This window comes from Filobasidium floriforme (genome assembly GCF_021052385.1).
Source record: "Filobasidium floriforme strain CBS 6241 chromosome Unknown HD553scaffold_1, whole genome shotgun sequence".
In the NCBI taxonomy this organism is placed as follows: Eukaryota; Fungi; Basidiomycota; class Tremellomycetes; order Filobasidiales; family Filobasidiaceae; genus Filobasidium; species Filobasidium floriforme.
Window position 1 is genome coordinate 505,358 of NW_025763622.1, and position 13,721 is coordinate 519,078.

General features: G+C 54.1%; 3 protein-coding genes across 3 annotated transcripts; 1 reads left to right on the forward strand and 2 right to left on the reverse strand.

The window, feature by feature from the left end:
* Window positions 1-714: 714 nt before the first annotated feature.
* Window positions 715-2,712, reverse strand: HD553DRAFT_266459 (putative NADH-ubiquinone oxidoreductase; the record flags this gene model as incomplete). The annotated part of the gene is made up of 7 exons (XM_046177485.1): window positions 715-781; window positions 858-944; window positions 1,025-1,283; window positions 1,363-1,908; window positions 2,006-2,194; window positions 2,280-2,356; window positions 2,567-2,712. The coding sequence occupies 7 exons, from the start codon at window positions 2,710-2,712 to the stop codon at window positions 715-717; spliced, it is 1,371 nt and encodes a 456-aa protein (XP_046040039.1).
* Window positions 2,713-3,046: 334 nt separating this feature from the next.
* HD553DRAFT_302362 (uncharacterized protein) lies at window positions 3,047-7,138 on the forward strand. The gene is made up of 5 exons (XM_046178735.1): window positions 3,047-3,814; window positions 3,896-4,549; window positions 4,628-5,539; window positions 5,612-5,741; window positions 5,806-7,138. The coding sequence occupies exons 1-5, from the start codon at window positions 3,097-3,099 to the stop codon at window positions 6,824-6,826; spliced, it is 3,435 nt and encodes a 1,144-aa protein (XP_046040040.1). The 5' UTR covers window positions 3,047-3,096; the 3' UTR covers window positions 6,827-7,138.
* A 421-nt stretch (window positions 7,139-7,559) lies between these two features.
* On the reverse strand, window positions 7,560-10,289 carry HD553DRAFT_338097 (uncharacterized protein; the record flags this gene model as incomplete). The annotated part of the gene is made up of 5 exons (XM_046182325.1): window positions 7,560-8,059; window positions 8,123-8,261; window positions 8,329-8,552; window positions 8,618-8,892; window positions 8,977-10,289. The coding sequence occupies 5 exons, from the start codon at window positions 10,287-10,289 to the stop codon at window positions 7,560-7,562; spliced, it is 2,451 nt and encodes an 816-aa protein (XP_046040041.1).
* Between the last annotated feature and the right edge of the window lie 3,432 nt (window positions 10,290-13,721).

The window sequence follows — 13,721 nt, forward strand, 5'->3', positions numbered from 1 at the left end:
GCGCGTTCGATTCCAGGAGCCATACATCTTATTGCTCGATGCTCAGCCGGTTTCGGCTGGCCATCGGGTATGATGTATGGTTTCAACCACGATGATTCTGGATGGTTCCGCCGGTTTCGGCCAGATCATGAAAGAATCATCGCCCCCCGCTGCCTCCTTCGCACCCCACGCCGGTTTCGGTTGGGTGTCGGGTTGGCCCAAATTATTTTTTCAAAGCCAAACGTTTTTTCTTTTTAACTCAACTTGTTTCTTCTGTTCTCGCATTCCCTTTTTCCCCGCAATCGCTGGAGAAGGCTTTGTTTGGCAGGGGAAGTCCGTAGTACAGGGTGTGTCCAACGGACGGCGAAAGAGATCAAATGCAAAGTGGGGAGACAGGCAGGCATACATGATGACGTCGATACGTTAGCCTTGCCCGGCGGAGATGCTAGCATGTCGCGAAAGTTCCCGCGACATCCCTTTCACTGCACTGATATATACACATGGATCAGATGTACCAAGATGTATAGCTATGATACAGAGCCTAACGTGCGCACCGTCTTCCAATAGACGACGGTCGACCTCGCAAGCCTATTAGATCGCAGACCGATTCTCACGAATTGGCAGGTGGTCGGTAGGAACGATTCTCCGCCGACCATCTTGATTACAAAACACAAAACACACCGCTCGCAAAGCCGTATCGTCTTCCTCTTCCTTTTCTTTGCGTAACTCAATCGATTATCGGTCGACTTCACCGAACACCAAGTCCATGGTACCGATGATGGCGACGGCGTCCGGCAAGAAGCTGTGCAGAAGTCAGTCGCAAAAGAAAGGGTCAGCTCTCTGGTGCCCAGCAAGTACGCAGTGCAAACGTGACTGACTGATGACGCATCATAAAGTCGGAACCGGCCAAATGGGCGAATCCGGGAGCTCGAATCTTGCATCGGTAGGGTCGTTGAGATCCGTCACTGGTTCGCGAAACAAGATCGAACTTTGGGTCAGCTAATCATTCTCGATGTTGGGTCATCGGAGCGCGACTTCGACTCACGATACCAGGTAGACAGCCATCTCTCCCTTGGGGGCCTCGATGGCCGAGTACGTCTCACCGGGGGGTACCGAGTAGCCCTCAGAGAACAACTTGAAGTGGTGGATCAAGGCTTCCATGGATTCCTTCATGGCGGCTCGGGGAGGAGGTACGATCTTCTGGTCGTCCACCTTGACGGCACCGAGGGGCATCTTGTTCAGACATTGCGAGATGATTCGGAGGGATTCACGGAATTCCTGAACTCGACAGAGGTATCGGTCGTCTGAGATCGAGGGGCATAACGGGGTTCGTCAGTTAACCTTTTCTGTTGACATGTGATGAGAAGACGGTGGCCAACTTACAGCAGTCTCCGTTGACACCGACGGGGATGTCAAACTCGACCTTATCGTACGCATCGTAAGGGGCAACCTTTCGGATATCCCAAGGGATTCCACTTCCACGAAGCATGACACCCGAGAAACTGTAGTCCATGGCCTCCTTGGCGGTGACCTTGCCGATTCCGACGGTCCTTCCCTTCCAGATACGGTTACCCGTGACGACCTCTTCGATCTCGTCTACCCTGCTCGAGAACTGGGTGGCCCACTTGAAGATGTCGTCCAACATGCCGTGAGGAAGATCGTACGCCACACCACCCGGTCGGATGTAAGCGGCGTGCAATCGAGCTCCCGATACTCGCTCGTAGAATTCCATCAACTTTTCACGTTCTTCGAAACCCCACAAGAAGGGAGTGAGGGCACCGACGTCCATGGCGTGGGTGAGGACGGCCATGAGATGATTGAGGATTCGGGTGATCTCTCCGAAAAGAGTTCGGATCCACTTGGCACGCTCGGGAACCTCAATGTTCAACAGCTTCTCGACGGCCAAGGAGTAACACAGCTCGTTGGTCACTACAAGCGGACACGTAAGGACCAGCCATACTCAAGTTAGCTTTCCTACTTCTCTTTTCCTGAAAGAATAGCCTCAAAACTGCTGCGCGACACTCACTCATACTAACGTAGTCCAACCGATCGAAGTAGGGCAAAGCTTGCGTGTAGTTCTTGTACTCGATCAACTTCTCCGTGCCTCGGTGCAACAACCCGATGTGAGGGTCGGCTCGGAGAATCTCTTCACCGTTGATCTCGAGGATCAGACGAAGCACTCCGTGCGCTGCGGGGTGCTGAGGTCCAAAGTTGACTGTGTGAGGTGGAGCAACGGTGCGAGTCGAGGAGTGAGTATTAGTAGAACGTATAAGGAGGGGAAGGAGGCGTAGGTGACGTACCGGTAAAGTGTCGCATCGAGGCATCTTTACGGGATCCCGTCTCCCTCAAGATCTCCTCAGCAGAGAGCTCATGGAGCCTGTTCGAGTAGACAAGAAGAATTGTAGTTTTCAGTCACAATGCCCCAAATCCGTCTCGCGATTCTTGAGAGAGAGAGAAAGAGAGAGCAGGCAGGCTGGTCGATCTCGATTTGGCGCGATGTCCGAACATCTCGACCCGGAGGCATCTTCCGATCGCCACCTGACCGCCATCTGTGCTCTCAATACAGTATAGAGTATTCGCCACTCACTCCTCTACCGAATGACTTCGAACGGGACTGCTAGGAGCCTGGGTGGCCAAGGATCGACGAGCGAGGGCCGGGATCGAGCTGGTAGCCGCTAGCGATCGACGCGGGATCGAGCCGAGTACGGGTCGTGCGAGAGATTTGAGAAGCATCCTGGAGCGAGGCCGGCTTGAGGGTATATATCTCTAGAGACGGAGAGAACAATGTCTGACGAGACTCGGAGACCTTGTGGGTCTGCACGATCGACTGCTAATGTGGCGATGGAGATCACGATTGAGCCTATGGGAATCACAGGATTGGGACACAAACGTACACCCGTCAACGAAGAGTATCAGGTCAATAAACGGACATCTTCCCCTGATTTACTTCCGAAAGGGTCAGATATGCTACCATGTCCGCGAATTATACTTCCGGTGTCGATATCGAGCAACTACAGTATATCCATGAGACATGCACACCTCTCATGTCTCATCACAACTGACATGACCTAGTCAGATATCAATGCAGCTTAGTAGATCTAGAGGTCAGACGAAATCATGGCTTCCGACGTAACGATCTCGCAATCCTTGCGACGTTCTCTCGACACGCTCACCCGCCCTATAAGCTCCATCTCTGACCTCCACTCGACCCTTTCATCCATCCTACACGACCTTGCCTCGGCTCAAAAGGCGGATCTGGACAAGATCGGCAAGCTCATCTACCTGATCCAGAAAGAATTAGTCGACAAGGTCCTGCCCGTATGGAAACCCGTGCTCGAGATGAATGGGGAGGAGATGGGGATGATCAGGACATTGTTCGTGCCGTCGACGGTCAAAGGGAACACCGACACAGGCGTTCGCAGTAGCAAGGATTTCCGCTTCGCAGAAGACATAGCTGTTACCATTGCTCTATCTTCATTCCAGACAATCTCTTCCTCATTTACGCCCAAGCTAAAGGCGGAGGAAACAACCTACCTCCTTGATCTGCTGCAAGACCTCCTCGGTCTCTACCCGTTCGATCGGATCTATACTTTCCTCTACCTGCAACAAAACGGAAGCAGTGATAGAAATAGCAGCAACGTAGATCTCATCTTCCAGACCTACACTCAAACGTTCTTGGGCTTGTCCGGAAAGGTTGGGAACGTTTTAGGCAGGCTAAGGGTGGATGGGATGACAGGCAAACAGGACGACGGTCGGGGTTGGGACGAGCGTGGGTTTTGGAATGGAGTATGTCGCGGTATCGAGCACGTCCTATGGAAAATGAGCTCCCTGGGAGGTAAGCCCTCATATCTTCGATCGCGTTCACCAAAGGGTTACGAGTGGGACTGACATCAACATGTGAACATTGTCATTTCAGTCGAACCGGACGTCGAACCGCTCATTCCGCTCCTGACTCGTTTAACGACGCTTGGTCTCTTTCCTCTCCTTACTACCGGGTCTTCGACCTCCACGCTCGCATATTCTCGCTCGTTCTTCTCATCCTGCATGCCACAGGTCATCACGCATCTCGAACAATCGTCTACATCACCACAGTTCGCATCTCAAGCGAACAAGTACCCTAACGTATGGAAAGCTATCCGGAACGAACTAGCTACAAAGCCTAGGAGGGCGATCGTGGGGTCTTTCTTCTCGCTGCTTACCGCACGGGTTGTTCTGCCTGCATCCTCCGGACCGGAACCCAAACTCGACTCTCAATCCCGTCCTGGATCAGACGGGCATATCAAACGAATGTCCGACCTTCTACGCCTCTTCGCCGGTCATCCAGACAGACGAGAAGAAGGAACATTGAGATCCGATGTCCTCCCTCTGGTCTTTATGAAACCTGCTGGAATACATGCTTCGACCCCGAAGCTGGACCATGAATGGGAGAGGATGGCAATCAGGGCCAGAGTGATCGTAGCATACGCAGCGAGTGGTGGAAAGGGGGTAGTAGGGATGGTCTTGGAAGATATCATGCGGGTCTGGGGTGATCCCTCGGAAGTCAAATATGGGTTGATGGGAAGGGGAGCTTGTGAGTCCATACGCGCCCATTTATGATTCGAGTCTATAACGTGTTCACTGATAATTTCGTCCTTCTGGTCTACGACAGTCCTGACCTTGTTGATCATACTGCTCGTATCGGCCCTGCCACCTTACGACCCACTGATCACCCGGATCACGTATCACTCGCCATTCTTGGTCTCGATGCAATCTTACTTGGGACATTCGGATCCAGCGATCAGGCGGCTGGGTATGTTGGTGGGGGAGGTGATCAGTCGGAGGAGCATCCCTTCGGATGACGACGATAACGATGATCATGACCTTGACCGCAAGGAAGGTGCATCTGACAGACGGAAAGGGAAAACGGAAGACGGCAAGGTGATCACAGAGTTGGAAGGGATGCTGGACGACTTGGAGGTGGATGGCAAGGGCGCGAAAGCGGCTTCGGCGAGACCCCCACCCAAAGTGAAGCGGCTCGATTTCGGAAAAGACGTCTGGGAAGGTACGGGAGGTGGGAGAGAAGAGTGTAGGTGGTTGAGGGCTTTCTTGGGTCTGCGGGATGGGCAGGCGGATGTGGATCTTAGTGACGGGATGCTAGGATGGGAAGAAGCCGATGAGAAAGAGTCTTCCGAGGACCGAGACATCAAAAATGGCACAACAGCCGATGTGCAGGCGGATTCGGATGACGAGGCTCCCTTCGCGCCTGCTCGAGGTCGATCGGCCCGGTCGAGACCCGCCAAAACTGCAGCTATCGTCGACTCGGATGACGATTCGCTCGTCGGTTACTCGGACGCATCCCCATCGTCTTCACGCTCGCCCTCGCCTACACCCTCTTACCTCGAAGAAGTCGCCAACGATCCTATGCTCAATACATCAACACGAGAAAAGGTTCAGCGGCCCGTCTATCTAATGCAGCTGTTGGAGCTGCTGAGAGCGAGGACCGAGCCGGAGAAACTTGAGGTGGCACTCCGTTGGGGAGAGGAGCTCATCAGACGCAAAAGGGACTATGGGACCGAACTGGGTAAGCACAATTGGAAAAAGTCAAGACCTGGCTCGAAAATCTCATGTAATTGTCTTTCTTGCTTGTTTACAGACGAAAATGCTGAAGAGCTTGTTCATCAAGCTTTAGCTCTGTCGGATCCATACGACCTGGAAGACTTTGAGAAGAGGCGACAGGGGATCGTCATAGCTTTAACGGCTTGTTCGCCCCGGATCGTTGCACCGTGAGTCCCGAGTTCTCAACAGCAGTTTGTCTAGCTACATAGCAACTGGAATTACTCTCCACAGCCTCCTCATCCGGCTCTATTTCGAGGCACAATACTCTCTAGTTCAACGTTCGGCAATCCTGACGGGTCTCTCTATGGGCGCTCGAGAATGCGCTGGGCTTCCACTCGCGGTCGAACCGCAGCGAGCCAAGGTCGATTTCCCCTCGAAATTCCTACCACCAGCTCTCCACGCCAAATATGCTTCGGCTTCAGATCCAGCATTTTCACAGGCGCACAAAGCCATCTCGGACGCGACTGATTCCGTCACCAATGAAGCGCTTCGACGCGGCCGAGACTCAACGGCGGATAAGCATCCCGAAGTGGTCAGACATCGACAATTGCGTGTGGCCGGCGCAAATGCGAGAAGCAAGATCACAGACATGGCTAACGCGGTCAAACCTGTTGCGCCGAGTTCGACAATGGTGACTGCGCAGCAACCTAAAGTCGCGTTCAAGGACGTCGCTGCAGAGTACTTCCTTCTACCCATGATGAATCGATTCTGGACATACCTCCAGGAGGAGGTCACGAGAGAGCAGCAAACGCGAGGCAAATACACCGTCGGCGGGACAGGCATGATCCTAAGTCCGCTTTCGGTGTCGCAATTCCTATCGACGTTGACCATTATGGTGCACGCGGCGCGTCATTCTGTTCTCTACCTCTCGGTCATTTGTCCCGAATCACTGGAGCTGGCCATCAGCGTCGGCTCGAAGCTCTCGGTGGCACCAAACTTCACGCCCTCTAAAGGACCTTCCGATGCCAAAGACTTCGAATCAGACGTAGTTGCAACAGCTCTGGAGCTTGCACTGGTCAGTATCGACGGCGCTCAGGAGCTGGATGGTGGACGCGCTATCGCAACAGAACAAAGCGTGACACTGATGGCGGCAGGCGAATGGGCGAGCGAGATCTTGCAAAGGGAGACGCGGGGAGAAGCCACGACCACGAATACTGGGGGCAGCAGGGAGGGTAGGGTACAGAAGGCAGCGGCAGGCTTGCTGGTGCTTGTTTCCGGCATCGTCGAGAAGATGCAAACTCTCATGAACTAACGTGTACATCACGAGCGAATACGACCTTGACGAGTTCTCCATGATTGATCAACGCGATAGTAGACTGTAATTGATTGTAAAAAGGGTCCGTTTTATGAAACACTTAGGAATATCGCCGTTTTCGGCGAAGAAATGCTGACAATATCCCTGGTAACATCCCCGCAGTATCCATGGTACGGTTTCAATGTCGCTAGATGCGTCAAGAAATTCGGTTTATAGGTCGTATGGATTTTTCCGTTCGTTTGACGCGTTAGCCGTGCTGGCCTCGTTAGTAAGCGCGAGGGCGCGGGTATCCCAAGTCGATCGATTCGTTCGTCTGCAATTCTGCAACAGTCTATTTGGCCTGTCAGAAGAAAACGATGCATTGGCGCTGATTACATCGGGAAATGGGGTACTTTGGATTTGCGATAATACCAGGTGGTCAGGTAGAAATCCGACCATTTCGACAGCGACTCGTAGCAATCATCCGGGACTGGCACTATAAGCAGGGTGAAGATCCTTCCCTCAATGACATGTTGCTCGACACCATCCCAGTCGACCTAGTCCTGAACGGTCTGGCCATGTTGAGTTCTTTCAGGCTTGACCCTAAACCGCCGTTTCCGCCCAGCTCCCGAAACTTCAGCCTCAAACACCTCGCGAGAACACAGGTCAACTGACATAGATGTTCGAACAGAATCAATGCTGCCACCGTTCTCCTTGTATACATGTCTGCGTTCGAATCGTGGGAAGAACATTACAAGAGATCCTCCATCTCGGCATCTACGTCGTCTCCTGCTACGCTCAACCCAGCCATAGGGCTCGGGGGCCGGCTATAGTCTGCCTGCGATATGATCGTATCATCGTGCTCCGGCATGGGTGCCGGTGAGGAAGCCACCTCGCTATTGACCGCAGCGGTGCCTATATCAGGGGTTCCCATGACCGAAGGACTGCCCTCCTGCCGTTTAAGCGAATCCAATATCCTCTTGTTGGCATCGCCCTTGTCCGCCTTCTTTGTCCAGGGTTTTCTCTGTTTGCCCGTCTTGGTGAGACCACCGCCCCGCTTGCCCTTGGTCGGTGCGGATGTTGCTGCAGGAATGAAGAATCCGTTCTCGTCAAAGGTGCCTTCCACACCAGCCAAAGGTGTTCCATCTGGTCCGAGCATCGAAGGGTCGTTCATCATCGCTTCTTCTGCTGCTCTCTGTTGTTCGGCGAATCGCTCGTCCCGTTGAGCGCGCCAGGTCGACTTGCCCGTGTCTGCCGCAAGACCAAGCTCGGTAAGTGTATCGCACGATGAACATTTACGACGACTCTACTCACCTCCTGTCCAGGTCTTGAACTTCAGCTGATATCCCCCAATACCCGTCACCGAGAGTTCTTTTTGGACAAATCGTCTCGGTTGACCCGCGAGGTTTTCCTTCAACTCTCGCGGACAAACGATATCCCGTTCTTTGACAACCTGTCCAAAGCAAGTCTTGTTTAGTGACCATCTCAACATGGATCGGCTACAAGCAGAATAAACCAACCTTGCTCGGATCGACCGCCTTGAGAACAGGCAAGCCTTGCATCTCGACATGATGCCGAAAGACCGGGTGACCTATATTGGCCGGTATGGCAACTGCTTCGGGATCTTGCAGCGGCGCTCCGACGTCGATACCGAGCTTTTCAAAGTCGGTCTCGTCTGCTTTTGTAACGTCGATCTTCAAGGCAGTGGCGACTGGTTTGGAAGGTTCGCTCGTCACGACGATATCTGTCCGGCGATACATGCTTAGTGCCTTGCTTCGTGAGGTGTCGTCGACGAATAGTCTCACTCACCCTGTTTGTTCTCGGCCAGCAGGTCCTCCTCTCCAGATGCTGGGGCAAGACTCTGTTGTACCGAGACATAGCTCAAGATATCGCCCTTCGGCTCCCGGGGAGGTGGCGTAGGCTCCTTTCTGAACGAGATCATTCTGACAGCTGCGGGTTTGGCAGGCTTTTCCGTAGGCGGAGCGGGAAAGTCCCACCCGGGTGGGAGAGGTTGACCCGGGTTGTTCTCCCTAAACTTGGCGATCGCATGGGCGCGAGTTTCACCCTTCTTCAATCCTCGTCTCCTATAAATCCCCCAAAGGCAAACATAGGCAAACATCAAGGCGTGAGTGAACTATTTCGTCCAAATCGATAGCGTGCTGACTGACCATGTTCCTACGCTGTTAGCATCCTCCGTCCCGGGCGGCTTGGCCATCCTCCTCCTTTTCTTGACCGGTGCCGCCCCTGCTTCTCCATTCTCCGTCCCGCCTGGTGTACCTTCATGCTCCATTCCCATGATCGACCCATCCACCGATCCCTCCGCACCTTCCAACCCTGGGACAGGCCGGATGCTTCGTTTCTTCTTGACCTGTTTCTTCTTGGGCGGTTCGGGCCGGAACGCTGTCTTGTACTGTCCCTGTAGATCGGGATTATCGTACGGGTCACCTTCGTACTCTCCAGGTGTTCCACTACCAGCAAGGATTGGGTAGTCTGGGTAGTTGGTCATGAAAGACGATCCGGGACCTCGATGCAGGTCGTGCTCGGCATGACGGGGTAGAGGAGAGTCTGATCGAGGATGCGGATGGCCCGTTTCTTCGCTCGGGGCTCGGCTGTTCCCGGCTCCAAGGTAGAATTCCGCCTCGTCCCCCTGCGAGCGTCCAGGAGTGTATCGAGCGTTGATTCGAGCGTGTTCTGACTCTGGGGACTGATGGGCCTGCCATTCGGCTGCATGGGCGCGGACATGCGGATGAGCCATAGGTGGAGCGGTGGTACGAGGTGGGGTGGAAGAATGCGAGATGGGAGGTGAGCCAGAGTTGACGAACGGCGTGTTGGGATCGCCCTTGAACCTAAGGTTACGCAACATGTTCATCCGTTGTTGAGCGAATGTACCGTGAAGAGCAGGAGGCGGCGGCAAGGCGATGTTTGAAGATCCCGGGATAGAGTTTGAGGGAAAAGAGCGATCGGATTGAGGTGGGGGGACGTTCCCACCTTCTGTACCGTCCGTCATCTGGTCCTCCCGATTGGGAGCAGGCGGAGGAGTTCCCCAGCTATCGTCGGTCAATTCCCGTAGCCTGGGAACGCCAGCCTGTTCCGTCGTGCCAGCCCTCATATCCCCGTCATCCTCCAGCTCGTCCAAGATCATGTCGGTCGTCGTCGATGCCGCTTCGTCAGGCCTCTTTGGTAGCTTGATTCGAATGGTAGTCGGACCGGCCATGACCCCGCTCGACTCCAGATCCTTCCTAGCTCCAGATCCAGCCTCGTGCGGTCCGTCAACGAGGCTAGCTATATCTGCCACATTAGCAGCGGGTTCATCGGACCCCTTTGCCAACTTGGCTCGTTTCTTCTTTGGTTTGCTCGGGATCGCCCCCTCGAGTGCCGTGGGCAGAGTGGACGATTTCGAATTCCGCTTCCTCTTTGCAGGGACTGCATGAGGAGAGCTTGGTGGCAAGATGGATGCCTCGACCTCTTCTTCTTGGTCCATCCTATAGGTCGTTCGGGGAGTCAGAGGGGGGATATAGTCTTCGGGCTAGTCCGGAGATGGAATTTCGTGGTTTCGCGGTTCTTGTGGGGATCAAGATGTCAATGTTGTAGATTGCAAGTGCTCGGATTACAGGCTAGGAGCTTATGAAAGTGAATGGGATGAAAGGGTGTGGTCGTGTGTATATTAAAGAGGGATTGTAGCTCAACATTTCCAAGAGCTGCTGCTGGAGCGAGCGAGCTTTCGGTCAGACGCGACGAAGGGCGAACTCGCAACTTGACCTCTTGTCACAAATACATCCCTTTCTCTAACATATTTCCCTACATTCCTTCACGTCACCAAGCTGGACTCCAAGATAGGATCATCTAAGCTGAATGTCATTATAGTCCTAGTCTTGCCTCAAAAGATCAGCGGGAACAACTACTCTTGAACATCCTGAACGAGCTCGCGACGTTCCGAGCAGGACCTTCCTGGTCGACATCGAGAACTAAAGTTCGACCTCGAGTTGCACAATGGCTGGTCGTGCTCTAAGCGGTAAGCTGTTACAGAGTACGAGAGAACATTCCAACAGTATCATTTAGTCAGACTTTGCTCCACATCTGCATAGACGCCATCGACATCGAGGACGACGACGATGAAGTAGTCTTCCTCTTCGATTCGAGCCAAAGGCCGTCCGACCCGGATGCTAGGAAACGAAAGACCCCTCTCTTTACCGATCCAAGTCCGCCTACTTCTCCGGAAGCTTCGAGCAGTCGGCCATTCAAGAGTAAGTTTCAGGGATCGCTATGCGGTACGTATATAAACTAGCTGACCTTCTTGCTTGGATCTCGAAGAACGAAGGTCGGTGGTCATCTCACTCGAGGATGAGGATGACGATGAGGGTAAGCGCTTTCTCATCCAGCTCATGAGAGACCCTTGTATGATGTGCTCAGGATGCTTTTGAAATCGCAGACTTTTCCATCGTCCACCCGCTCGACGATCCCCAGCCCCGATCTACCGGATCTCAGCTCAATCCCACTCACATTCGATCCAGTGAAGCCGGTCCCTCGAACTCGAACCCCGACCCAAAATCGAACACACGATCGGGACTTGTACCAGCGACGGAGCCGGCCAAGAAGCTGACGGTTCAAGAGATGTCGGCGATGTTGACACAGCTAGGGGAATTACCTCAAGCGCCGGGGCCATCTTCTATGGTCGCGACGGCCGGATCGTCCAGTATGGTCTCTTCCGTTCAAACGCTGGCAGAGGGAGAAGCTGGGAAGCCCGATACGATCGGTCCTTCTAGCCTGGCTGATCCTCCTGGCATGGGCCTTTCGATCCAGACTACCGAGAAGCAGCAGGCGAATGTCCCAAGCCCAGTTGTGAGAAGTCCAGATCGCGCCGAGATGTCTGGGATCGCAGCGAAACAGAAAGAAGATCCCAAAGTCGTAGACCGCGTCCTTACGAAGATGGCTTCACCCGTCACGGCCGACGTGACGCTGCCTGGACCTATCTCGACGCCTGAACCACCTTCCAAGCGGGACAAGGGTAAACAACCCGAATCGAGCGCGACACCTGTGGCACATGCTGGTATTGCTGCTGCTGCAACCGCTTCAAGCTCGACGCCCGCACAAACCGCATCGACCCGTCGTCGGGTCATCAAGCGAAACCCGGTCGCTGTCGACCCCCTGGACTATTTAGCAGAAAAGCAAATGCCTTTCCCGTCTCCCACTCAGGTGGAGGATGCCGATCTGCCTGATATCCCCCCAACACCGGTCAGACCGCTGGCGAATCTCAGCATATTCAAGGTCAAGCCTAAACCGGGAAGGTACCCTAGAAATACAGCCGCTTCTAAAGCTGCCGAGGATCGGGTTGCGAAATCGTCTCGTCGGTCTGAGCCTGAGCCAGAGCCAGAGGCCGGTCGTGTACCGCCCGCTCCCGCTCCCGCTACGACTCCCGTACCTCCTCGACCGAAAGATCGGCCTTTCTGGCGGACGGTGGCGGATGACGACGAGTCTCATGCTCCTTCGACGGCACAGTCGGGCGGTTCCGAGATGGAAGTCGACGAGACTGGAGATACTGGCTTCGATCCTACCCCTACTGTTGCTCCGAAGATCCGCACTCCGACCGTCAGGTTCGGCGAGCCTGAAGTATTAGGATCTGCGGTACCTGATAGAGATGGTGAGACTAGCCCAGAGCCTATGGGACGCGACCAGCAAGCAGTCAAGTCGACTACCGAGCCTGCGAGGCCCCGTCCAGCAAACGCTCGGACAGCTAGGAAATCGATGGGCGGGCGGCTACCCCAAAAGCAACTTCCATCATTCAATTGTGGTGGTTCCCGTTCATACTCGAACAAGTCGGACTCATCCGAGGACGAGATGGCCTTGCCAGTCGCCACAGCCAAAGAGACTGCAGAGCCGGCTCTCCCGATGGCTGCAAAATCCATAAACGCGGCTACTGAACAACTTCCGCGGCAATCGTCGATGGGATCTGTGAAGAAGAGTTCTAACGCAGCTGTCAGCCGTGACGCTCCCGTTGCTAATTTGTCCGAACACAAAACGACGGACTCGAACGTTCCTCAGCCGACCGAGGCGGAGGCAGCTTCACGTGTCACTGCTGAAACAGGCGCTGACTCCGTGATTGACAACACAATGCCTTCCCTAGCGAAGGAGAACCCTATGCAGACGGTAGCCAAGAACTCAGTAGCCAAGCCGTCGCTAGGGGGGGAAACGGTAGCCAAGGAGTCGCTAGCTAACGAGTTAGCACCCGTGAAGGCGGTACCTGAAAAGTCCCCACCCAAAATGTTGCTAGCAAAGGATTCATCAGCCAAGAAGTTGGCATCGAAAGAACCGTCACCGCAACCTCTGGGTGACGTGATCATGAAGGACGTCAACGAGTCCTCTCCCGAACAGGATAACGTTTCGGGCAATGGAACAAGTCCAATCGAGCAGGCGGTCACATCTCAAAGGGGAAGTTCCCCAGCACGAACAGCGGCACAAGCAGCGGCACCATTCAACGCAACCATCACGAAGATAGTCTCGGCAACTTCAAACAACTCTCTCTTAGGCCAGACTTCTCCTATATTCCCTCTTCCTGCATGTCTTTCAAACCGACCATTCGCGTCAAGCGATAACAATGCTGAAGCTGGTCCCTCGAGTTCCGCTAGATGGGCCGAGTTTCGAACCGAACATCAAGCTTCAAGCAAGAAAGTCACGGACAAGGCTCTCGAAGTGGAAAGCAACACAGCTACAAGCGTAAAAGACCAACATGCTAAGTTGACTGCGGACGCAAGTCTACTTCCGCCTGCCTTACGGACGCAATCACCGTCCAATCCTGCCACAAGCGTTACGTTCCAGTCCACATTTTCGAAAGTACAAAATCGGAAGTCAGATCAAGGCGAGACGCTTGGACCGGCAAGTGTTCCTAATGCTCCATCGCCTGAGCAGGCTGTGGTGC